General features: G+C 31.5%; 3 protein-coding genes across 10 annotated transcripts in view; all 3 read left to right on the top strand.

The window, feature by feature from the left end:
• Positions 1–24,647, top strand: part of HSPC300 (hematopoietic stem/progenitor cell protein 300) — a 128,995-nt gene that overhangs the window by 55,172 nt on the left and 49,176 nt on the right. The gene's annotated exons all lie outside the window — the stretch shown is intronic.
• Hem (Nck associated protein 1 Hem) overlaps positions 1–24,647 on the top strand; it is a 124,220-nt gene that overhangs the window by 55,172 nt on the left and 44,401 nt on the right. The gene's annotated exons all lie outside the window — the stretch shown is intronic.
• Positions 1–24,647, top strand: part of Pkn (serine/threonine-protein kinase N) — a 144,423-nt gene that overhangs the window by 98,644 nt on the left and 21,132 nt on the right. For all 8 annotated transcript variants that reach the window (XR_013878340.1, XR_013878339.1, XR_013878343.1 and 5 more), the window contains 2 exons: positions 18,271–18,458; positions 22,869–23,591. Coding sequence is in view for 3 of the 8 variants with exons in the window: in XM_080156572.1 (XP_080012698.1) it covers positions 18,271–18,458; positions 22,869–23,591 (911 nt within the window). In the remaining 5 variants the exon portion in view is untranslated. The remainder of the gene's footprint in view (positions 1–18,270; positions 18,459–22,868; positions 23,592–24,647) is intronic.

Here is a 24,647-nt window from a genome sequence, read left to right as displayed (position 1 = left end):
TGTGAGTTATTTTTATGATTAATAGCGCAGCTACTCTACTTTTGTCTGTTCGCCCATAATTATAAAAAAAATTCTTTCGAATATACTTACACGGATTCGACTTCATATTAGATATTTAATACCATAAGCTAAGATTATCAAAAAAAATTCTGTATTTCATGCTTTTTGTGTACATATTTGTCCTTATTATAATTGATTCTGTGCTATGAATTTCATTTAATTTTTTTGGCAAAATATTACTATTCCTTATGTATATATTACACATAATAATATTTTAATGGTCGTAGTTTTAAAAGCTATTATCCTAATGATTGAGGAAATAGAAATTCAATTTTGGGGGTTGGCAACAAACCATACTGTTGTTAATGATGGTCCTTGCATATAAATTATTTTTATATGAAACCATTTTCTGACCATGATGGTAGCTTTTTTTTAAACGTGTGGCTTAGATTTTGGGGGTGGGGATTCGGGAGGAATGTTTAATTCTTGTATTCAAAAGCTGTTGTAAGCATAGACCATTAATATCCTGTACTTTGTTTGATTTCCTACCCCTCCTATAACTTGCTCTCTTACACTCATACTTCCCCCTTGTTAAGCTTTGCCTTGCACTAAGGGTTAACTTTTCTCCCGTGATATGTGAGAGTGTGTGTGTTGCTTTACATCTACGTTGGTTTCATGTGCAGGGGGGTAAATGGTCAAATAAACCAAGTTGCGTCGGTTCGCTTAGCGAATAGGGAAGGGCGCAACACTTAAAGATACGTGTCTCCATACCCCTTGCCTCTTTACCCTATCCTACTTCATCTTGAATACTCGAGATTAAGAAACAGAGAACTAGAGAGAGATTCTGGGCGCACAATTGTTGTTCCGTGGGTTCAGATTTGTGGATTCCTGGCGCATATCTTGGATTTCAACAACCAGAGTGCCCAACTATTTTTAGTGGACATTCAAGTCTTATTGTGATGACATGGTGATGCATGTGTGTGATAGTTTTATGTGTGAATTTTTAAAGTTATATATATAAGAACTAATAGTATGTGATTATAATTATATAAACATTAATTTAGTTATATTAATGTCATAGAAAAAGATTCAAAGGTGTATGTAAAATATGAATTACGAGACGAGTTTCCAGTTTGTGTGGTCATTTCCTGTCCCTCTCTCGGTGACAATATATGCTGTTTATATGAAGGGGGGGAGGGGGGGTATGATGTCTTGATATAATCAAGAAATGACATCAAGTGATCTGTATATGGATGGTCAACCTATTTTGATTTATAAAGTGTTTGCCCATAGTATTGTTTGCTTTATATTTTCCTCAAGTTTTATCTTTTAGAAAAATTAAAGCAAAGCTTAAAATTTAAGGTTGAAACATCTAGAATAATGTATATATAATAAGTGGATTTATTTATAGGGGAAAATTTGTCGTCCATTAAGCTTGCTAACATGGACCTTATATATTGGTCAGTTCGTTTATCAAGTAGGAGGGAGGTGGATAACGTAATTTTAGCCAGCTGGCATTATCACTTTATAAAAGCAACATCCAAGTAATAATATATCGAGTTCTAGAATCTAAAAAAATACAATCATAAAAAGACTTGAAACAAAATCCAATGTTTGTCTGCTGTAAAATGCTTGATGGACTTAATTTTCAGACATGATTGCTACGCTTATCCTATAACGTGTTCAATTTAAAATAGATCAAACAAAATATACAGACGGACGGACGGACTAACCTATATAAAGAAATGCTTCGCTTTTAAATATTGATAACCAAACCCAAATTATCTTATTTATTTTCATTTGCATTATATGATCGTAAGGTTGGGGAATTAATCTATCAATGATATCTACTAATTAATGAATTGAATAAGCCAATCTTTATGGATATTGAATGGTTTCAGGCTATTTCAATTCAGGGATAAATATAATAATATTTACTTATCTCATCGTATTATAGACAGCTTTCCGCGAATATCAGAATGGAAAATTAAAAGATTTATATCAGTTTTGTTTTTCACGAGGGGCCTAAGGTACAGGCAAAGATATTGCTTTTCATTATCAATTTAAATACTAAAATGTAAATATACAGCCCTGATAATTTAAAAAGCTCAATTTGTCTTACAGAAAATAAAAGCTCAAAATGATGTATCTAAATCTCATGAATTTTAAAATTAAAATATCTCCTGTCAAAATTAAATAATTTGAAAATTTAAATGTTATTAAAGAGGCAAAAATAAAATAAAAATAACAGTTTTATACAGGCTTTAAAATTATGTAATCTGACACCCTGTTAAATCAGAAGGCACTGTGCAAAAACATTAATGAAGCTTCATTGATAATCTATTCTAGAAACTTTAACCTTGTTCTAATAATGATAAATAAAGGGAACACATAATGTTTAAGTTCACCTGTATTTTCATGTGATTTAAGCAATTATGAATCTATTTTTTGTTTTCTTATGTTGATCTAATAATAAAACTTAAGCATAATAGGGAATGCTCATTGTTGTAGGATAAAAATAAATCCATTGTTCTGGGTTAAATATTTAACAAGGACAATCACTTCATTAAGCAGCCAAGCATTGTATTTTAAATCTAAAATTTTGTTTTTTGAAATATGAGCTTCCCAAAAATATTTCAATATGTACTTTTAGTTCCAAATACTGTCCTTTTTATTACAATCTAAATGACTGTAGGCCAAAAGGACATTCCCAAATTATAAAGTAGTTGCGATGCTAAAAAGTTGTCAAATCCATTTAGAGAATCTGGTTTAATGACCAATCAAATTTTATTCTTTTTTAAGTCTTTGTCACAATGAAAATTGATTGCACTACAAATCTTAGCACAGATAAAAAGTTGTTCAGATTTCTTTTTGAAAGAGAAGCTTATCTACATTTAGGACTTGTTTGTTCGTACGTAACAGATAGCTCTCATCGTTAATTTAGGCATTTTAGAATTGTCCTAAATGTCTACATTTGTTTATGTGTACACTAGACTTAATGAACTTCATGCTTTCATCCTTGATTTTTTTTTGCAGCTTCTAGTATTCTGTTTAGAGCTTAGCTTTTATATTATTTAGTATGCTTTTATTTTTGATCAGGCTTCTTTAAATTGAATCGTTCTATGAATTTCAAACTATTCGATGTTTTTTTTTAAACAACTCATATTCTTTTTTATGACTGTAATATTCTAGGTTTAGATAACATATTGAAATGATTAATTTGAAATAAAATACAACCACTACCTTTCAAGAATTATTCCAAGCAGCGCTGTTATGAATATTTCCATCCTTGTTTACTTTTATTATTCGAGTAGGCATACTTTTCTCTTTCTTTTGTGCATTTTTAAAATAAACTCCACCCTTTTAAGAGAACAATTTTTGTCGCCAATACACCTTAAACCTGAACTAGTAGGAAGGTCATATATAAAGCATGCAGTTTTATCGTTCGATTGATCTTAAGTAACAGACAAATTATATAATAACAAATATTTGGAACAATTATTAAGAAAAATGTTTTAAATTATGTAACAACTTTTCTTAGTAAATTTTTTGTAAAAATATATTGAGATATATTTGCTAAATATTTTGTATATCAGACATGAAAGCTTTTAAGTAACATCTTATTAAAAATTTACCCTAAAAATATATTTTGTATCCTTAGGGCATTGTAGCCTTTTTAGTATTATAAGCTAAAATAAACCGTTTAATAACTTAGATAAATCAGGTTTATTATTATGTTTAATTTATATATTTATGGTTAGTTGATATTATCTTGCGTAATCTGTTCTTTTTCAGACAGCCATGAGATTGCAAAAATAATATTTCAAGATAACAATTGGTGCATAATTATGCCTATTTTAAACCTAAATCGGAATAAACACTCATAATATGACCAATAAATCTTTTTTTCGTAAAAAAATAAAGTCATTTTGTAAGGTCACACTTTGTTTCTAGCATTTTCTGACTATGTTGATAATTTAAAAACTGCCAATTGGAATTAAAAAGTGGCCAATGGATTTATTATTACTTGGATCTTACACCAGATTATCATGTACTCTAATACAATGAAACTTGTAGCCGATAACAATTAGTTATCTCCATGCTAGCAACCTAAATTTACGACAATTTATCCCCTGTCATAATATCCATGTATATTCTACATCCATTCGAGTAGCCAAATCTCCAACAACAACAAAAATAACTAGTTTATCGCTGTCTACAGATAGCCATCTCGTCATTTGACAATAATAATTATTTTTAAAAATATTGTTAATAATACATATTTTGCATCGTGGTGGTAAAACCAACAGGGCTCGGCAGCCGTGCGTCAGCCGCCTGTAAGCCTCGGGGAAAACCACCATATACAAATTTTAAAAATCAGCTGTAAGTCTTAACCTGTCCAAAATATGGCAGCATTCTTTTCCAAAGATTTGTCAAAGCATCCAAACTGGTTTAAATTTGCGGCTTTGACGCGGCTGATGCGGGCTGCCGAGCCCTGAGTAAAACTAACCACAATATTTACTGTCAAAATTCTTTTAGCAATTATTTTTACAAGGCAAAAGACCACGATGTTTTCCAATACAAATAGGAAAAGGTTAAGGTTAAATTAGTTTCTACCACCTAGGAATAATGAAAATAATTTCAAATATGGCTTCGAAACCGATTGATTTCCGCAGCATTTGAACTCGTACTAATACATGCTGAAAAATCATGCATAGCATCGCATTGTAGACAATTATCTACGAATCATAAAATGAAGATGATAGAATTAATACCAATTTGTTTACCCGGGCCTTCAGCCCATCGGGGCTAACAAACTGGTTTTAATCTTATAATTTTTAATAATTTTAATATCCGGGGAAAGCTGTCTATAATACAATTTGATAGATTTTACCACCTAGAAATAATGAAAATAAATTACAGGCTTTTGCATTTAGATTTTGTCTAGATAATTACCCAGTTTGGCCAGCCATAATTTTTAAATACAAAATCAATGAATAATGAATAGGAATGAATATACTACCTATTGTTGGATGTTGCACCACATTTTTATTTGCTCTGATAGAGTGATCCTCGCAGCTGGCTAAAATACTGGAGTATCGAATAAACCAATAATTGAGGTCCATATTAGCAAGACAAATTGACGACATTTTCCCCTGTCATAATATCCACATATATCCTATATCCATTTGGATAGGCAATCATCCAACACTTTATAATATAAATAATATTTATACAACAATTTTCATAAATCCTTATGGCGCTTTCTATTATAATTCACTAGATAATATTATGTATTATTATCAGTACTTAAATCATTGCATTAGTTGGTATTACATATATTTAATTATATTCAATGTATTGTAATTTATAGGGACACTTAAGAAGATTTATTTGATGAGTTTTAGATAAGGAAGGACAAATTCTTGAATTCATAATTTATACTATTTCTAGGGTCAAATTTTAATAACTAGTGGCTTCGCCTCCTAAATTTCTAATATTGATTTGTGGAAAAGGCAACTATTATTTCTTGGGAAAATAATAAGGACCAATACAAAGCTTCTCAATGAATCATATTCAATCGGTTTGTCTTTGAGATTTTACTGTAGCTTTATATGACCGTATTTAAATAATGAATTTCTTAGAAACTTTTTTTGTGAGAAATTTCGTTATTTTAAAAACTACAAACTTTTTGCCTTATATTTTGGTATGAAAAGGTTATGTTTAAAATTCCTCTTTTTACCCAAGAAAATATACAAAAAATGTATGTAAACATTGAGATTTTTACATATTTTATTAGTTTTTTTTCCTATCAGCTAAGTTGAGGGGGGAAGCAGTTTTCTCTGCTGTTATTAAGGATAGATATCTGGAACTACCATTTATTCATATTATACCATTTTCTCGGCTAATATTAAAGATTGTTGTCTAAATTTTCTGAAAAATACTTTTTAATTTCAATTGAGTTATCACATAGGTATTATACAATTTTCTTCAATTTTAGTCCTTGAAAATGTCATGTACCAACAAATATTAAAACTCTGTCGCGGGTTACCATGCTTAATTTATGGCCAAAGTTCATTTATATAATCACTTCTTAAATGATGTATTGTTAGCAACAAGTGAAATTTTTTACGTCTTTTTAAATGGCTTAAACTTGTATGTGAAAATAAGCAAAATAAATAGTTTTTTTAAACTTAGCTATCAAATGTTAAAATTAAATAAAAAACAGGGGAAAATTTGTCGTCAATTTAGCTTGCTAATATGGGCCAAATTTATTGGTCAGTAAGAGGAGAGGGATTGGGGAAAAGGGGGTGGATGTGGGGTTTCGTTGTTTTAGCCAGCTGTGAGTATGAAAGTCTATTGCAACATCCAACAATCGATTCAAATGTCCTTTTATTTGAATATTTCTATATGTGAGAATGTTTGCATTTTTTCCGCCAAAATCAGTCATTGAATTTAGATAAATTGATAGCGAATTATGTAAAGCCAACGGTAACTATGAGAAAATTTCCAGATTGTTCACTTAATTTTTACAAATCTTTTATAAATAATCATATACATCGTGGTGACAGTCAATTTTGTTGCCATTTTTATTCCTTTTTACAGTTTATTTGATTATTTTTATTCGCATATTATTATTTTTTGTACACAATAACAGTTATTATTATTCGATTATTTTCATGTGTTTTTGTTTGTTTGAAACATGATATAAAATTATAGTTAAGATATATGATCAATCATTTATAATATTTTGACTGGTGCCCATCAATAATCCAAAACCAGATTAAATTCTTAATATAAAAAAAACTGGTCAACGATTTTACAGCCCCATAAACAATTTATTTTCAACTGAAATGCAATAAAAATTAAATGTAAATTCATAGAAAAAGTTTATTTTGATATTGTAGAGAGCCCTTGCTTTCAATACACTTTAAAAATGTGACCAAATATGAAAGTTTTCTCTAAAAGGAGTGCCTTTTGTTTTCTTTTCTATGAGTGGTGGTGGTGGCTTCCATTTAATTCCTTCCCCTCCATTTTAGCTTCTACAACCTTTTATTGTGATTTGGGGATTAGTATAATTAAAGGATATACCGAAAATAGAATTTTTGAATAATTTTGATTGAAACATTTTAAGTAACCTTTGTAAAATATTTTAATTAAGGGCCAGCAATGTATATAAGATATACGTGGATATATTGTTGTCAATTTAGCTTGTTAACACGGAACTTATTTATTGGTCAGTTTTCTCATCCATTAGGATGAAAAGGGATGGAGTAAAGGGGGTGGAAGAGGCCAATCTTTATTTTAGCCCGCTGCTTGTTTCACTTTATTAAAATCATGAAAATCTGGTGTAAGATTCAAGTAATAATATATCCATGTAAATACTTTTAAAATTTATCATGACAACCCTAAAAAATATTATTAATAACAATGTTTGCATATTCTCTATCTCCCCTCTTTCTTTTTGCCTTTCCTCTTTCTTCTCTCTCTTTTAATTTTTGATTGAGTAAAGGCAAACATTTGGAAAATTAATTGAATTCTGGCAAAATTTGTCATCGAGTGGGTTCTTTGAATGTGCGCACACAATGGATATAATTACTTGAATGTTATACCAGATTTTCATGTTTCCCAATAAAGTAAAATTTGTAGCGTGCTGAAATAACCATATCCCCCATCCACTGCCCTCCTACTGGATGAATGAACTGACCAATGAATGAGTTTCATGCTAGCAACCTTAATTGACGGCAATTTTCCTATGTCTTTTTATCCACGTATATTCTATATCCATTGCGTTCACAGAGCAAGCTCATATTCTTGGATTTCAGAGGCCACCAGCGATCTTTAGATGCGAAACTTCTCCATCAGTATATTAGTCTGTCAGTATTGAAGTTTAAAATGATCGTCAAGTGATTTGAATTCCTAGTACTTTAATACTAATATATAACTGATCCTTTGCTTTGCAGTTTTAGATTAACAGTCTTCGTAGTAGATCCTATTTATACTATTTATGAATTCAAAGTGCAATTTAGATACATATGTAGCTTTTCAATCAACTTATTGCAGTTTTCATTTGCTATTGTACCTTGAAGGAAGGTAGACTTTATTATCGTGTAAATTTATTAAATGTACACGATTAAAATTTAAACATTCTATCTAAACTTTTTTCGTTGGTCTTATTTCAATTGTAAATATATTGATTTCAAATTTTTTTTGTGAATTGTATTAATTTTCGTGTCGAGCCTAAAAATCGATTTATTACTTGGATGTTGCATTAGATTTTCATGTACTTTCAAGTAATCCTTGCAGCTGGCTCAAATAATGATACACTTATTAATCCCCTTTACCCCAACCTACTGATGCTCGAACTGACCGATAAATGTAGTCCATATTGGTAAGCTCAATTGACGACAAATTTTTCCCTGTCATTATATTAACGTATATTTTATATCCAATGTTAAGCCTAACCTAAATGTTTACATCTGAATTTAGAATGATGAATTAATATGAGTTATATTAAGCTGTCAGTTAGTTGATATCATTTTGTCAAGACCTGTCTTATTTATATAAAATATGCTATGCATAAATTTGCCTTAAGATTGGATTGCACCCCTCTCCACGCCCCTTATATTTTAACTCCACCCTAATCCTTGTTGTTAGGGGGGGGGGGGTGCCGGTTTGTGCCAGGGTTTAAAGGGATAAGACAATGGCCGATAAATTTATGTACATCCCCAATGATGGTACATAGAAATATATCTTCTGTAGATTGAATTAGCGGTTGAAACGTTTGGACACCCAACTTAATGAACCAACCATTAAAAATGCATTAATAGTCCCAAACGAATAAGGAAACGTTATTATAAAACTTTAAGGACTAGAGAAATAAACAGTCAATGTCCCCTCCCTCCCTGGTTTTGTGCCCCAATTTTAAGTTAATAAGCTGCACAAAGGATTACAACAGTTTGGTTGTTTGTAGGTGTTGGCTATTCTTGACTTTGAATTTTTATGCATTTAAGACACTTTCCTACATTTTTATAATATCAAACTTATAATATTGGCATTAAGAACAGCTTAAAACCTGTCCATGATCTTTAAATGTTTACAAATAAAAAGATTTTATGAAGCTTTAGAGATCTTTTGCTACAAACAAAATTAGCTTAATATATTATCTTAAAAATACTTAAATTAAAATATTTTAGGTAGAAAATAGTTGATTTTAATGATCATATTTGAACACATGTGAAAAATTAAATGAGGAAACAACAACAAGAGAGCATTAACAAGATTAGTTGAATTATTTAAGACATGCAATAATTGTCATGAAATGGGGACATTTTGTGCAACATGTAAATAGCTAGTTTATATATTATACAGGGTGTTACACACAAAATGACAATAAATCGTAAAATACAGAATGAAACAAGATAAATTTTATTTGAAGGCTTTGATAATATTAGTTCTGATACTATTTTATTTTTAACCATGGGTGTCGCCATTAGCCTCTTTAATCTAGAAAAATAGTCTAAAAAGACTTAGGTTTCTTAAAGCTTCACTGAATCGGTTCAGTGGTTAGCAAGATACAATCCAAAAAATTGTAAAAAGGGTTAATCAAAAAAGTACAACATCCACGAGAAAAGTTGTATAAAAATCCTGTAATTTAAAAATGCCCCTTAATTTTTTTATTCAATTGACAATAAACCTGTATCACCCTGTACATATATACGGTGCATAAAAAGTTAACAATCATTCATTAGTCCTGTACTTATACTATACCAGATGTCCATTTACAGTGCATGTCACTTGACACACGCACGCACGCACATACACCAGGGATCTAAAGGGATAAGACAATGGCTTATAAAATAATGACTATATACAAAATTACCCCTACAGTAGATCACAATTAGGGGTTGAAACGTTTAACTGAATGAACCAACCAAAATTCAGTAAAAGTCCCCAACGAGTAAGAAAACATTATTATAATACTTTGGGGACTAGTGTAATAAACAGCCCAATGTCCCCTTCCTTCCTGCATATACACACACAAACACACTAAGCAAATACAAGATAAAAACTTGAATTTTCGATTTGGTTTGATTCAAATTTAAAAATTATTATTTGCCCCTCATATTATTATTTATTAATTATTTTTATTAGGATTATAATTGAATAGTAAAAAAATATTAAAATGACTACAAATACGTGTTTTTTTACGATATCGTAAAATTTAGAAACAAGATCACCTACACTCGGATGATATTTTGATCTGATTATAAAAGTTGCTACCCACGAATATTCACTACAGACATAACTTCTTAATTTAGACAATTTTAGCATCAATTCTGTGTTGCGTAGCTACTCAATGTCATGGTATGTTCGTGCGTTACTGGATAATAATGAGTTTCGTTAAAATTATTGTGTTTATCTTTTCAAGAGATTTTAAAAAGGGAGAGGTAGGTTTCTGGTAAAATCCGTAAAGTTGTGTGTTTTAATGCTTAAAAATAGCAGTAGAACGATAATATTCACTAAATATGTGTATTTCTTATTGAAAAGAACTACAGACAAATATTTTTTTTTTAAAAGTTAACATAAATTTTTATCGTTCTACTACTGTTTTTAACTTATAACACATAACTTTACGGATTTTACCAGAAACCCACCTCTCCCTTTGTAGATTAAACTTGCTACATATTAGTAATTTATTTTATTGATTGATTTAGCTACAATGCCTGCCGAAAACTAATAAGATTAAATAAAATTGGTTTCTTAACAAACACGAAATATATTTGCTATTTATATGTCTGTTAAATTATCAAATTTTAATGATTGCTGCGATACCTATGAAAAATATTATTTAGTGCTACTTTTTAGAGTTAAGCGCTAAATAGAACAACATCGTTAAGATGTTTATTTTTAAGCAAATATCATTAAATTACCTCTTATTATAAAAGAAGTATTTTAAGTATATAATGACTTATTTTTTGCTTCTTGTACATAAATTTTCTTACTCATTGTTTTGAATTATGGTTGATAGTATAAGAATTTACACTTTTGAATTCCATTATGGTGTTTGAAGTTAGAAATAATTTCGTTAAAATTCTTAATGTTATATATACATATTTTTTAGTTACTTTCAAACTTTCCTACAAAAACTTTTAGTTTAAAGCATGGGTAATTTTGTTTTATCATCATTGAGGGTGTTTCATCAATTTGTAGTCAATAATCTTATTCTGATTTGTTGCTTAACTCATTCAACAATTAATGTAAAAGTTAAAATCTGGTGCCAGTGGTGGGCAAATTTTTCGTCTGCTAGCAAATTGCTTTCTGCTTTTTTTGTAGCGACTTGGCTGTGTTTATATTTCCGACGCTATTTACTTTACTCATTTAACGTTCTCAATGGAACAATCCCTTTTATAAAAAAGAGTTGTACTCAAGGTCAGGTGAATTGTTGTCAAGATTTCTGTTGTGTGTTGTAAAGAAAACATTGACAGCATCCTTTATTTTCTAAGTTGACCAACCCTTTCCCCCCCACCACTAAATGAATAAAAATGTGCTTTATTTGTTTTAAAATCCTGATAAAGCTATTGCAATCAGATTTACAACAATGGATATGGAATATACGTGGATATTATAATAGGGGAAAAATTGTCAATTTAGGTTCGTTTAGGCCAGTTCGTTCTTTTAATAGTAGGGGAGGAGATAGGGGTAAAGAGGATGGATTGTATGATCGTTATTTTAGCCAGATACAAGTTTCATTAAGATCAAAGTAATAATAAATCCATTGTTATTACTACTTACTGTCTTATATTATAAGAAGAGTTTGGTAGGGGCATGTGAGGGGTCCAGTTTCAAAATAGGCAAAAAATATTTGACTCAGCAATATTTAGAGGCCAGCTGATGCTGCTGAGTGAGTCTTCAATAAAAATATTTTAATATAAAATATATTATCATCCTTTTTTTCCAGTATGGCTTCGAAACCGATTAATATCCACTGGATTAGACCCGGTTCTGAGCCATACTAAAAAATCATGTAACGTATTATATTACAGACAATTTTATACGAATGATAAAATAAAAGATCATAATACTAATCAAGGCAAACAATTTTCTGTTCTTTTCAGAAAGGCTTGTCAAGGAAGTTTCTTATTAATTATGGATTTTTCTTCTACCTATAAATCCTAAATTCACATATTTTAATTTTCTTTCCTATTAAAATTATGAATTATAAATATTTGGGAAGAGACAATTTTAAACAATACCTAATCCATTATTTAATTGTGGGTATGTGTGGTATGTCAACCGTTATCACCTCCTCTGCACTGGAATAGTAATTAATTAGGCCCAACTATTTCTGCAATAATTTGCAACCATTTCTATCTCAACTGTTCTTATTTGTACTGCGTGCGAGCACCAAGATATGCAAATTTTAAAAAGAGACAAAATTTTCAACAAATATATTAGGAAATGCTATCGTCACTTACTAGAGATGTTAAGGGAAAAGACAATGGGCGATGAACTGATATACATCCCAAAAAAGTAAAACAAAATTGTCCTTTCTGTTGATTGAACTAATTGGTAAAAAAGTTTTGACATTTAGGGCAGTATAATAAAAGTCGTAATTTGATTTATAGTTCATTTTGTGTCTGTCCATGATTTTGTGTGCTTCTTTCCCTATGAATGTTATCATCGTTGTTAGTTAAATTATTGAAAAAAACAATTTGAATTTTATATTTTTGACATTTTTAGCTCATAGTGGTGAGTGCATTGAAGATAACATGCAAACTTGACTTCAAATTATACCTTTCTATACTAAGGACATGTCTGTAACTTGTTGCTTAAATTAAAATGTGAAAATATTCTGTAGTATATCTTCCTTTATTTTTTTTATTTGCTAGCTTCTAGGGGCTGTATTTGTAGGGTTTGAAGGGGCAAAAATTACTTAGTAAAACCATCCCTTAACATATTTCAAGCTTTTCTAAATCAGAGAACTCATTTGACATTTGGTTCTTTAGTTATCGAAATCTTAAGCTACAGACAAAAAATCTTAATCCTTCATATAGCAAGATATGAAATCGACACGAATGTCAATTAATCCTTGTTTTTATGAATGTTGTCGTCCTTGTTTTTATCATGAATTGATTCTAATTAGATTTCTCAAGTCATCTTTTTCACGCGCTACCAACAACCTACAGTTTAAGATGTGTAGCATATTTACAATTAAATTCTTATTTTTGAATATTTTTGGATCTAGTACAGTCCATGGTAAATGTTTCTGGTAATGGTTATCTCCAAAAATCTATTTACTAGACCTCTAGCTACAAAATGTCTGAAGTTACATATCATGCCCGCATACCGTTTTAAGAAGCATAATAAGGCCTAATAATAATCTAAAAGAGCTAAGATCCAATGATGAACAATGAAAGTTTAGCCGTTAAAGTTCTTAGATTTTAGGAGATAATTGTTACCAGGAACATTTCACCGTGAACTGCACTAGATCCTTTCTTTTTTGCTTTACATTTGTGGCAGGGTCAGCTATTGACTATTTTTTCTTTATTAATTACATTAAGAGCATGCTCTATAAATAGATTGAATTATGGTACATTCTACATGATTTTTTAAACATTATTATTAAGATAAATAAAGATAAATTCAATATCATGTAGAATTATTTTGATGTAATGGTACCTATCTGTTGAAAAAAATACGTTTATTTTTGTGCTTAAAAATGTGTAGGCATGTAATGTGGATGTGTGTACTTATTCAATCTTTATTTAGTACAATGAATGAATTCAACAAGGATTGAGATTCTTAAAATTAAATTATGGAATTATAGTCGTCATATCTTTTAAAGCCTGAAACCAGACCAATACTAAGCTTGAAAATAAGAAAAATGCTATGCCAATTTTCTGTTTCTTAGCTTCAGTCTTTGTTAGAAATATTCAAACATTATTTTACTGAATCATTAATTCTATCCGTGGGGTTACACTAGAATTGATGATCTAATCTAAAGAAATTTTTGGCAAAATCTTTCTTTTTGCAGATGGGCCTCCCAGACCAAACATTTTTCTTGTCATTTATCTTAAGAAATTACTGCTGATGCTTCTGTAAGTTTGAGTAAGGTAGAAAAAAAGCACAGGGCCTTAACCATTTGAGCTGTTAATTGGCTGTATAAGACACGAAGGAGGGTTAGTGTAGGCCAATTGCAAAAAAAGGGATTTTTCCAAATTTTCATGCAGTCTATCTTGAGTGAGATGATTATTTTGTTTCATGGTGAGTGGTAAATCAGGCAATCAGGAAAAGGATTCATTCCACTTAGGTAAACTCTTGGACAGGGATATAGTATATGAAGAAAAAATCATTATGTTCTTCTAAATTCAGTATGCTATGAGTTTCATTTTTAACTAGTGGCAAAGTTGAATGCAAGATAGTTTTCTTCTCGTTTCCTGTCTTTTGTAAATATGAGATAAGAAATTTCATTTGAAAAATATATTTTCTCAAAACTATAAAAAAAACGAAAATTATACCAAATTTTTTTCTTTTTTTGTTATATACTACTTATTCTACAAATATATTATTTTAATAAATGATAAAAACATCTATTATTTAACAAGAGAATTTATTTTTGTGCAAGATATATTAGTATATTAACTAAGACAATTAAAATAAACAATACTTTTTTATGACAATTTCTATTTTTATTATTGTTATCTTTGTTCTAAAAACCAATTATTTTTAAGTAATCTTAATCTAGATAAATGAAAACGTTATTCTTGTAGAATCAAAGCATTTTTGTTAGTTGTAAAGCTGCTCTTAAATTTATTTATTCCTACCGTCAATTTGAATACTTTGTTAGTATATCTAAAGTACCTATTCATAATCATTAAAAATAATGTTTTGATAATTTAAAATTGCCAGGAAGGAAGGGGACACTGGGCTGTTATTACACTAGTCCCCAAAGTTTAATAATAACGTTTTCTTATTCCTTTCTTAATATTTTTGGGAGACTATTATTAAACTTTGTTAAGTTGGACGTCCATACGTTTCAACCACTTACTTTAATCTAAAGAATTTTGTGTATCATCATTGCATCGGGGATGTACATCAATTTATCGGCTATTGTGTATTATTGCGCTTTTTGTGGACATTATTATCCTTGTTTTTAACTGTAATGAATTATCTAAAAAGACCAATATTTGGCACTTAACTAATTAGTTTAATTGCCTGTTTTGATAAGAGAAGCACTAAGCTACAGCGTGGCCATTTTATTTTAATTTGTTCATTAATAAATACTACCCTAAGGAAATTATTGTTGAATATATAATCGATATATTATTACTGATGTTGCACCAGATTTTCATGTACTCTGATAAAGTAATATTCGCAGCTGGCTAAAATAACGATACCCCCTTTACCCCATCCCCTACCCTTCTACTGGAGGAACGAACTGATTAATTAATGACAGGGGAAATAGCAACCTGTCATAATATACTGCATCTATTTACACGAGTCAAATATTAATTACCTTAACTTCAATAAATGGGATCTTCTTGGTGGTATTACTGTCCGTCAGTCGCTTTGTTTATACAGATGATCTTTTGATTTTTAGTTTTAGGATTTGATTAAAACCATTCTTGTTAGAATGCTGTGTATTGTTCCATAACTTGATATTAAAATTTAGCATAATTGTGTATTTTAACATGTTATTAAAAATACAGAATGGGTATAATTATTTTTTTTGCATTAATATTCAGCCGTTTTTCTTTTAATTTGAAAATATCTGCCTTTGGGGCGATAATAAATAGCATACGTGCAACATTTTTTTAAGCGAAGCTTTTTTACAATTAAGGTCTGTGCGTTAGTAAAAAGAACCTCTTTATATATTCAGGCATAAAATAATTAACTGGTCTGTAATGATGTACTCTGAAATTTGATTACAAAGTACAGTACATACTTTATTAATACAGAAAGGTTTTAGCAAGGAATCATTTAAAATATAAATATTTTTATTTAAGAGCTTCGCTTCTGTGATTGTTGTTATTCTTGTTTGAACAATAAAATTAACAGGTCCAACACTAGTTATTAGCAGGAAGGGAGGAGACATTGGGCTGTTTAATACACCAGTCCCCAAAGTTTTATAAGGGATGGAGGGGACATTGGGCTGTTATTACAATAGTCCCAAAAGTTTTATAATTACGTTGGCGTATAACTTTGCAAACCTTTGAAGAATTTTGATTGGTTGGTTCAATAAGTTGGGTGTCCAAACGTTTCAACCACTGTAATGTAATCTACAGAAGGGGTAATCTTGTGTATTATAATTGGGGATGTACCATCAATTAATCGACCATTGTCTTATCCCTTTAGATCCCTGGGTTATTAGCGTTTAAATTTGCGTCAATTTGCACGTATCAATAGCGCGGCCACAAAACGCTAAATTCCCCATAATTTACATACACCTTTGAATGGAGCGGGGGGGGGCTGGTTTAAGGTCTGAAAATAAGCACCTTGGCTTACTTTATTACTCAAGTTGTGTGATAATAAGTGGGTATTTTATATACATACACTTTTTTATATTATTCTTTCTGAGATACAGTATTTGAGGGGGTAATATATAAAGATCTCGTATTTATAAAATTTCCTGTATTGCCTCAATTACGAGATCTTTACTGCAAACAACCCCCCACCCTTTATCACATTTTTATTGCAATAAATGTTTCTAAATTCAGATAATATGAATGAGAAGCGTGTAAAAAAGCACGCTAAACTTACATTCTCGTGATACTACACAAGCAGCATGTAATAATGAAAAGAGAGCTTCGCTCTCTACAAATAATTCTTCCCTGGTCAAGGGAATAATAAGTTAGTTGAAAATGTTTATAACATATGATCGAGGTATTCCGGCTAAAATAGGATTAACAAAAATTAGCAGAAGAACTAAGATTTTGGTTTATGGTAAGTATTAATAACAATCTTTAAATAAAATAGAGCTGTAATTGAAATTTGCAATAATTTTCATACTTATTTTTTATTGATGTAAATGAGCTATTATAGTGAATTTTTATATACATTTAATGGTATATTTTTATTGCTTTGCATACTGCCAAGGGTTGAGCTTAAAACGTGGTAAATGAAGTTGTAGCTATATTTATAGCACTGCCACAAAAGGAGGCTCAATACATTTAAACCTATTATTGCTCATATTTTCAAAGCTTATGGGTTTACAATGCATGTACGCGAACCATTTGTCAATTTTAGTATGGTTTAGCAAGGGCTGGGCGGGCAATTCCTTTTATTTCGTTTGTGGGCCAATATAATCTCTCCACTCTATTATTAAAACATACTTTTAAATCGGGAGCTACTACACTTAGGAACCTTTTTTTAGGGCTTACTTATGCTTTCAATATAGCCTTTTTTATAGTCATATAAATTAAGAGAGTTGAGGTAGGGGGGGGGCGATTGATCAATTGTCGAAACAAGGAAATTTTTACCTTGGAGAATCAGTAAGAAGGGGGAAGTATTGCAAAATTGGTTGTTCAATAGTTTCAGAGACAGGGCTATTCATTGTGAAAATTAACATGAAATTTCAAAATATATTATCGCTTTTTTATACATAGAAGACCTAAAAAGCCAATATTTGTCTATTTTTGTGAATATATTACCCTGTTCTTGATTAATTCACATATTAAAATCAAGTTTATGATGTTTTATTAGATAATCTTTGCTGAAAGAATTCGTATCATGTTTGATCTGTGTACAAATCGAGTATTTGTCTGGATTTTGACCCAACCATACAACTTATTTAAAAAGTCTTAATTGAACATAAACAATGTTTTATTCAACATAATGCTTTTATTTAAATTACTTATTACAATTCTTTGGATTTTTCTGATCACAAATAGGAAATGCAAGTTTCTTGTCTGGGAAACATTTTGGCTTTTTATTTCAAGAACTGGAAGTTTGTATCTATCTATCTCAAGTAGATTTTTATCTATCTATCTATTTCAAGGTCAAAGTCGTTGACATTTAAATTTTTCCTTTAGTATATTGACCATTTAGACATGTATGTACTTTATGTATTCTTTGCTAAGAAGTCCAAGGGTGGGGGTAAAGGGGTACCCACCCCTCAAATTTTTTAAAACTCTTATTTTATCCCCCCTCAAAATTTAAAGCTTGGACGTTCCTGATTCCTTGTATAATTGGAAATGCTGGTTTTAACTTTGTATGTTTGTTAGACATCTATCATTAATAATTTGTAATTTTTTAAAATCTTTTTAGGTTTTGTGCCGCGACCAACCCGTCTTGATTTTGACCAGGGCAGCGACGGAGCCAGCTCCGTTCCCTCGTCGGAGGAGCTCCTCCCACCTCCCATACGCTCTGGGTCAACCTCGGAGAAGAGGCAAGCTCCGCCTCCGCCAGACAAACCAAAATATGACAACAATCAAAACAAGTCCAAGAAAGTTCCGGTGAGTTGGATTTTCAATAATGTTGCTACCCTTTTAATTATTTTAAGTCAGGTTAGGTTATATTGGGTAGTTGGTAGCTCTCCAGGTTTATGGCCTCCCACAGTGGTTAGGCATAGAAAAAAACTTCCACCCTTATTACCAATTTCTATCTAAATATGTATTTGTGGAGGGGGGGGGGGGCGCCAGTGCTTAACCAGCATTTTGAATGAAAGTACCTATTATAAAAAAATTTCGTTAACAAAGAAAAGTTAATTAAATTATTCACCACCTCCTTTATTATTTAATCGTAGTTATAATTTTTATTTCTCTGTTAATATAATTCTTGATTGCATTGGCAAATGAAATGATTAAAGAGAATTGCAGAATTATCCTGAGTATAAATTGTGATGGTATTTAAGCATGGCTAAAGGGCATAGTTGACCTAAGTTACTAGGAGGACCCATTCACTAAACATCTTTTGTTTGGGTTGGTTGACCCTGTTGCTAGGCGGACTTATTCACCAAACATTGGTTTGGCTTAATTAACCTCATTTGCTAGAGGATCTTTGAATAAATTTTAGTTTGGCATAGTTGATCTTACAGGGTGTCCCACGTAAACTGGTTTTTTTGAAACACTTATTACATCCTTAATATTTGAGCTATCTTAGTAAAATAAAAAGTATTTGGCAGCCTACTACTGACCATTTAATGATATAGTGATGAAAAATCCGCAAAGTTAACAGAAAAAAATCTACAATGTAATACATAACAGGCTGATTTTAGTGAATATAAGACTAATCCACCAGAAAAATATGCCTTCGTTAACTTTAAAAGCAGCTGGTGGTCAAACGTTGGATCAAAAAGACTCACTTCAGACATTATAAGAACTGGCATTGTAGTCTAATTAAAAAATCTAATATATATTAGGTTCTTGCGTGCATTTGAAGCGAGCTCACATGAAAAATTATCAAAGAAGACCAATATTATGCATATTTTTACATACTGTTCACTTATATTACACTTCAGAATCTTGAATATTGAGAATTTCTGGTATGCCATGTCAAGACTGTTCAATTTTAGTGCTTAAAAAGTCAAAGCGACCAGCCGTTTGGACCCTAACTAATCTTAAACTTTACAAAGCAAATATTTTCTTTTGGGTTAGTCTAAATTTAATAAAATGAACTTCTTATGTAATACCTCGTAGATTTTTTTTCTGTTTATTTTGTGGATTTTTCATCATTACCCCATAAAATGGTCAGTTGTAGGCTGCCAAATACTTTTTATTTTACTAAGATAGCTCAAATATTAAGGGAGTAATAAGCGTTTCAAAAAAACCAGTTTACGAGGGACACCCTGTAGTTGCCAGAGAGGACCTATTCACAAAACATATTTTGTTTGGGTTGGTTAATCTTGTTGCTATGAGGACTTATTCACTTAACTTCTCTACATAGTTTGGATTAGTTTTTAAGGGAACAATTACGCTTGCTTTTAGTCCCACATCGTTCTTTACATCAATTTTTGTGTAAGTAACCCAAGGGTTGAATTGGATCTAAGTTCCTTTTTTATTAGAATTACCAAAAGACTTAACTTTACTATTCTTTGATGAAATTATCCGTTTTTGAGGATTTAGATCTTTTATTAAGCAAAATAAATCAAAATAATTTTAGGAATTTTTCTTGATTTCTTGTAACATCTCTAGATCATAGAGTAATGATAGGGAGCAAGTTTTTACATTTTTTTGTCCAGTTTTTGTCAAATTATAAATCGCTAGTCTCAACTACTCTGCACAATGGATTCAAATGTGCATTTTTAATGGCACAGCTACTCAGTAATGGGATAATATATGTACATTTGATCCTTTTACAACGTCACTTAGCCGCAGTTCTAATGAAAAAAAGGGTATAGTCCCTTTCGTAGCAACGCCCCTTAAGGGGCGATTCTTCGTGTTTTAAAAGTAGCTTTTCTCCTATTTCTAGCCACTGCGCGGGGCTCTAACCCTGCAGGGCAATCACCTAACCCAATATAACCTAACCTAAAATAACCTATTAAAAGCCATTTTAAATATACGACGAATCGCTCCTTAAGGGGCGTTGCCACGAAAGGTACTGTTCCTGAAAAAAAATAATTTCTTGGCTAAAATGTTACCCAAAATCAGTTAACTTAGTAAAAGCATGGTAGAAAATGAACATATCTAAATCAAAGGTCACAAAAATAACACTGTTGTAAAATCAAGTGGTCATGAAATATTATCTTCTTTTAACACAAAAAGTGTTCAGATTCAAATTATAGTAGCTGGTTAATCTGGGATAAAATAAAGAGTAAATGAGCCCAAAATTATTCCTCTATTGCTTCATAACTTAGGTAAAAAATGTATTTTGGATTATTTACCAGCGCCTAACTCTATTTTAAAGGATACAGAATTTAAAAATCTTACTTAGGTGTAGATTTATTGGCTTTTTCAAAATCAACGTATTTATTATATACAATATCTGTCGTTTTTTGTGTGTAAAAATTCATAAATGTCCAATCCACTTTTAACAGTCCATAAATTATTAATTGGATGTTGTACCAGATTTTTATGTACTCTGATTAAGTGATGCTCGCAATTGGCTAAAATCCCCATCCTTTCCCATTCTATCCCCTCCTACTAGATAAAAGAATTTCCAATAAATGAGTTCCATATTAGCAAGCTAAATTGACAACAAATTTTCCCCTATCAATATATTTTGTATAACTTATTTCCATTACTTTAATCCTGATATCATTGATGTATCCAACTGTTTTTGTTATTTCTTCACTACCACTTAAATTGTCCATGCTATTCTGATTTTATTTGGCTCAACTTCTTCATCGTAGTATAAAAGTAGTAAGAATTTTGTTTGTTTGTACACTAAGATCTCGCTAACCACTGAACCGATGGAGTTATTCATTTTAGGGAAACTTAAAAATGTCTTGAAATGATTTTTGGGATTTACTTCTTGGGAAAGTTGAGTGTCAATACGTTTTACCACTATTTTTGTGATCTAAAGAATAGGTATTTTTGTTTATCATCATTGGAAATGTACAGTACATCAATTATCGGCAATTCTCTTATCTCATTAGTTTTGATATTTATATTTTCATATGGTACAATTCTCTACTCCTACCCTTCAATAGAAAATGCAAATAATTACATTGAATTGAAAGTGATGTACATTTTTAGGCCATATAAGCAAGCATTGATTACTATTATAGCATGCATATAAACTGGTAGATAATCATAATCCTCTTGCTATCAACCATCAGATAGTGATACCATTATAGAAGCTTAAATATTAGCCAGGCTTACCAACTATCTACCTATCTTTATATATATACACATACGCACTCAGTTTGCACGCTAAACTTGTATGAAAATTATACTCATAAGGTTTTTAGCAGGGTTGCCAGGTTGTTACACAATTTCTTTATTAATAACAATCAGTTACGCAGTTCAACCACCTACATTCCAATGAGTAAATAAAAGAAGGTAATCTCCCTCAAAATAGTTAAGAACCTTTTCTAGACCTATAAAAAAAGCTTCTCTCTAAGGGAGAACAATACCGGTTCAGCATTAAGCAACACACAACAGCAGTCAGTCAGACAGATATCCTGTTATTTTTATTACAATTGTTATTTATATTTAAAGGAAAAAATATTTTTCTATAATTGGTATCCCTGACTTAACACACACACACACATACTCAAATGTTTTAACTTCCGCATTTTCTTTTGATATGCATTGCAGAGCTAGATATGGATATATTTATATATGGTCGTGGTCAGCATGTATGGGCAATGCCTAATACCGGTCAGGTTTTAGGCTATTGGCAAAAAAAGACAGAAAACTCAAAACATACCTTTTTTTGCAAAAGTTATTAATTTAGCTTAAATCTTTTTTAAAAATATAGTTTTGAATACTTTTTCTCTTGTGGGCAGGGGCAGATATTTTTCTAGCTATTTCAAGCAATAAAGCGAATAATCATCATTTTAACCAAAAACAACAAATTACGAAGAAGAAAAAATGCACAAGAATATCAACAATAAATCCTCCATTAATTCAATGAATATTCATAGTTTTAAAGTTAATTTGAACGATATTCATAGATCTTCGGTATATAAAAAAGATACAAAACGGTAAAGGGGGATATTTTTCGTAAATAATCTCCCAAATGGATTTTACTGGACTATAAAAATACCCTACTAATTTTATTAATAACTTGTGTATTTTTGTTGTTTAAAGCGTATATTACGCATTTAACTAGGTAGAAAACCTGCTCATTTGTGTTTGTAAATATTTGTTTTTCTCTCCAAATATTTTATTCGAGTTAAAAACAGCAATAAACTTAAATCTTATATGTTTGTGCACAATTCTTTAAATTTTTGGGATTTTAATTGATTTTAATTTTTGTAGGAGTTCGAGGTGTGGAATCTGGGTCGGGAGCCAAGCACAGACGACCTAACCGTCACTTCTGCCTCTTCTCCCCATCACTACTCACACAACAATAACAAATCTAGCAACCAAAAATCCCTGGAGGCGTCCGCGGCAGCAGCCGGCAGCCTCCGACCTTCCGCCCTTCACCTACCTCAGGCCCAGCCCGACATTAGTTTGCTGGAGGCGCAGCCCGATCCCCCGGCTCCGTTCACGATCGACACGTCGCACTACAACACCAGCCGGGTCGTCATCAATCCTGGCACCCCGACAGAGCCCACGTATGAGCTGGAGAAGAAGGGTCATACCTCGGTCATCCGTGTGTCCTATCCTGGACCCGGAGATCATATTCACCACCAGCCGCCACCTCCACATCAACAAACTGTTCTGAAGAGCTTCCAGCCCGGCGGTGGCGTGGCTGCCAGTGATAGAACCTCAGCCAGCCAGCAGCAACACCACCACCACTCCTCCTCTCATCACCAGCAGCAGACCAGCTCGTCCAACAGAGATGTGACCTCCGCCCCGCCCAAGCACAGATCTCGTTCTCCGTCCTCATCCTCCTCACTGACCGCCTCGTCTGGCGGTCCGGCGGCAACAGTGCCAATTGTGCAGCGAGTCCCGCCGCCCCCGATCCGCCAAGACTCAGCTATGGGCCTAGAGAGCTTTCATTTTGTTGCAGTCCTCGGCCGGGGGCATTTTGGAAAGGTGAGTGAACAATTTTTTTTCATAGTGCATGCATTTTTAACAAGAAAGCAAGATTTGGCAAATTGATATGCAAAGTTAAGCAGGGATGAAATTGGCACAAAAATTTGCCCAACAATGGATGAAATTGGTAAAAAGAAGAAATATCGTCCCTTGTTAAGACAACAGTATCATTAATATTTTAAAAAGATTACATCAAATGTCAGCATTTTCTTGCTTGCTAATATTTTAAAAGAATATGAAGATTTGTGATAAATTTTGTATATTACTGATCCAATTTTAGTATTATCATCAAATTAATCCTAAGTACTTTGGTATTAGTGAGAAAGGAGTTGATATTGGGCTGTTTATTACACTAGTCCCAAAAGTGTTTTATTTGTCTCATTTGTTGTCTAGAAATTTTGATCGGTTGGTTCATTAAGTATGCAAACGTTTCAACTATTAATTGTAATCTACAGAAGGGGTAATTGTATGTATCATCATTGGGGATGTACATCAGCTATTGTCTTATCCCTTTAGATCCTTGGGGTGCTAGGAATAATATTGGTCAAAATATGCCAACTATCGTTGGCATGCAAAGCACATAGTAAACAGTCATCAAGCGATCTCATTAAACCTATTTACAATGATATATTGATGATGGCTTACCCCCCGTCCATATCCCTCCCCCCTTGTTGTTCTTGGTTTAGTTGCCTGTACGCCCTATTAAGAATCCCTAACTAAATATTCAGAGTGGAAGGGGAAATTGGACTGTAAATTACACTGGTACCCAAAGTTTAGTAAATCAATTATGCTTTCTTATTTGTTGGACCAAAAAACATAGCCTACCTTTACAGGATTTTCATTGGTTGTTTCCATACTAATATTGTTTAACTATACTACCCTAAATGTTGTTTATTATCATTGGGGATGTAAATCTATGTACCTCCATTGCTCTATCTCTTATGTTATGACTGTAAATCAAAATATCTTGCTTTAATGATTTTAAAACAAAAAAATATGGTAGTTTTTTATGGACCCGTTCTCAACACATCATTTTGCTATGGTCACAACATAAAC

Source organism: Acartia tonsa, chromosome 4, assembly GCF_053477335.1.
Source record: "Acartia tonsa isolate MP-2025a chromosome 4, ASM5347733v1, whole genome shotgun sequence".
Lineage (NCBI taxonomy): Eukaryota > Metazoa > Arthropoda > Copepoda > Calanoida > Acartiidae > Acartia > Acartia tonsa.
Note: the sequence above shows the minus strand (reverse complement) of the source record. Positions and strands in the feature narration are given on the sequence as shown.